At 38.9% G+C, this 2,500-nt stretch overlaps 1 protein-coding gene across 1 annotated transcript in view; it reads right to left on the bottom strand.

Annotated features, from left to right (window-relative positions):
* Positions 1-173: 173 nt before the first annotated feature.
* LOC125041551 overlaps positions 174-2,500 on the bottom strand; it is a 9,093-nt gene continuing 6,766 nt past the window's right edge. The window contains exons 6-7 of the mRNA XM_047636581.1: positions 1,254-1,439; positions 174-540 (exon numbers count right to left, since the gene is read on the bottom strand). Coding sequence (XP_047492537.1) covers positions 329-540; positions 1,254-1,439 — 398 coding nt within the window. The 3' untranslated portion in view covers positions 174-328. The remainder of the gene's footprint in view (positions 541-1,253; positions 1,440-2,500) is intronic.

Below are 2,500 nucleotides of genomic sequence, written 5' to 3'. Positions count from 1 at the left end.
GGTACAGATCTCAGCGTTGGTTAAGAGTTAGTAATTAATGTTTACTGTTGTACCAAGATTTTTACAAAATAATGAAACTGCAATATATATATATATATATTTGTTTATTTATTTATTTATTTACTTGTTTATTTATTTATTTATTTATTTACTCATTTATTTATAATTTTTTATTTTTATTTTTTTATTTTTTTACAAAATCTAACCGAATTCCAAATGGCGTTCAGATTATTCAAAGAAGTCAGAGACCTCTTAATCCGAAATCTGGGGCTCTATCACCACATTCGCGTCCCTCGCTGTGCTGGCGGCGTGACGGAGGGTCGAAGCTTCACCGGATCTGACACACGGCGTTCAAGCGGGCCGAGTCCTTGCAGTCGTGGAACTTGGTGGCTGAGGACTTGATGCACAGATGGTACTGGTCGTCGGAGTCGTCGGGTTCTCCCAGGTCCCACGGTAGCTCCTCGTGGTCGATGTCGCTCCCCGACGCCCACCGCCACACGCTGCTCTCGCGGATGCCGCCCACCCATAGGTATTGGGTGGCTGCGAGGAAAAAAGAATGAAAAGGAATACAGCCACGGTAAGAAATTAGATTAAAGCGTGACGTTTAGACGCTTTACCAGTTCCTTATCAACCGAATAATTAACCGAAATGGAGATAATTTTGACAAGATTATATATTGGTAGAGAGACAGGGAGTAAGAGGTAAGGCAGGTCTCGGGAGGGTCAAGGTCAGAGAGTGTGGGGAAGGCTCTAATTATTAACGACGAAGTAAGCCCATTGACCAGCGCTCAAGTTGAAATTAGGTAATTTTCTAATTAACATAGCTTCTAGCATTTTCCCTTTACAAGAATTCGCTGTTTTATGAATTAATATAGCGTCTTTCCAGGTAATGAATGAAACACGCATTTGATTCTCTGGCGAAATTTACATAGTGTTTATACTGATTTTTTTTTTTTTTTTTCGAAAGCTCTACCGTCAATGTCAATTCCAGCTCCTTTAAACATAAGGCGTTTTTCATCGAGGAACCTGGTCGCATGGAATAATTAATAGATTACTATCACTGTCCTGTCACGTATGTATCCATTTCGGTTAATTATTCGTCTGATGAAGAACTACAGAAAAGTTCGACGCGTTACTTGTTAATATAATTTCTTATTGTTATTGTTTTTAATTTCATATTTATTTATCTATTTATTTATATACACATACATGGGCACATATCTACATTATATATTACAAATGTATTGCCTTTACCAGTGTGTAGTTTCGCAACGTAGTGCTTGAATTCGTCGATGTGGCTCGGCTGCGCGAGGTCGCCCACTCCGCCCGCGGAGAGGGCGAGCTCCTCGCACGAACGCCGCGCCTCCTCCCACGTCAGCTTCTCCTCCAGGAGATGCAGGCAGTCTCGGCCGACTTTCCTGTAGTTTTGGGGACACAGTTCTGTGGGAGAGAAGGGTTTAGTAGAAATTAACGTAAATTCGAAATCAGAAATATACGGCTGTCAGTAATGGCTGAGTGTACGTACGTATATATAAAGGTATATGAGTATGTGTGCTAAGAAATTTGATAATGTTAGCTCTAAATAAACCATTGAATAAAGCATTAATAAGAATGTAATATTTGACAAATAGTGAATTTTGAATCAGTATTACTAAAGGGGAAATTGAGATGAAACATCATTAAGGCATCAAATAAACTGTTTATCAAGTATGAATTATCATTAAGAAATCATTTGTACTGTGTATCAAATCAGTGTGCAGTATGTAGCGTGCTCCTCACTTTGAATGCTTTCGTGTGTAGTGTAGTGTGTATTATGAACATTTTGGGGAAATGAATTTAACATAAGCTTGGGTTTGTTTGAATATTTGTGTAGCTACATGCACTCGAGACTTGTGTAGCTACTGTAGGTAATACTGAATACACCGGTATGTGCTAGTAATAAACAAGTAAAAAAAAAATCTACATATAACAAATACGCAGCACATTGACAATAAAGAATCACTACTCACATACTTTAAGCACAAGGTTTTAAATGTTCACCACATTCTACAATTCTGTGAATACAGTCTGGTAATGCGTACTATGGACTTCTTGCCAATGACGCTAACACTGTGCGGTTCAACTTGTGGCACATACACATACGGTACATATCCATGCATATATATGAAGCAACTAATATTATGGCCAAATGTTACATCAATAGCAAATACATAGAAATACACATAGACCTAGACATTGCCACTAACAAGGCAGACTGCTGTATTTTTTGTTCTTTTATTAACCTGCCTGCACGGAAAATGTACGCCTGGGCACATCTTATAAGTGTCTTTGTAGCCACGTAAAAAAAAGGTGTACAAGGTAGGTTATGCGCAATCACATGTGGTTCTGGTCAGGCAAGTACTTTCTGTGCACGTGTTTATGTACATTTGTGTTTGTATGTGTGTTATGCGCTGTGTGTGTGTGTGTGTGTGTGTGTGTGTGTGTGTGTGTGTGTGTGTTTG

This window comes from Penaeus chinensis, chromosome 30, assembly GCF_019202785.1.
Source record: "Penaeus chinensis breed Huanghai No. 1 chromosome 30, ASM1920278v2, whole genome shotgun sequence".
Lineage (NCBI taxonomy): Eukaryota > Metazoa > Arthropoda > Malacostraca > Decapoda > Penaeidae > Penaeus > Penaeus chinensis.
This window is presented reverse-complemented; position numbering and strand designations above follow the sequence as displayed.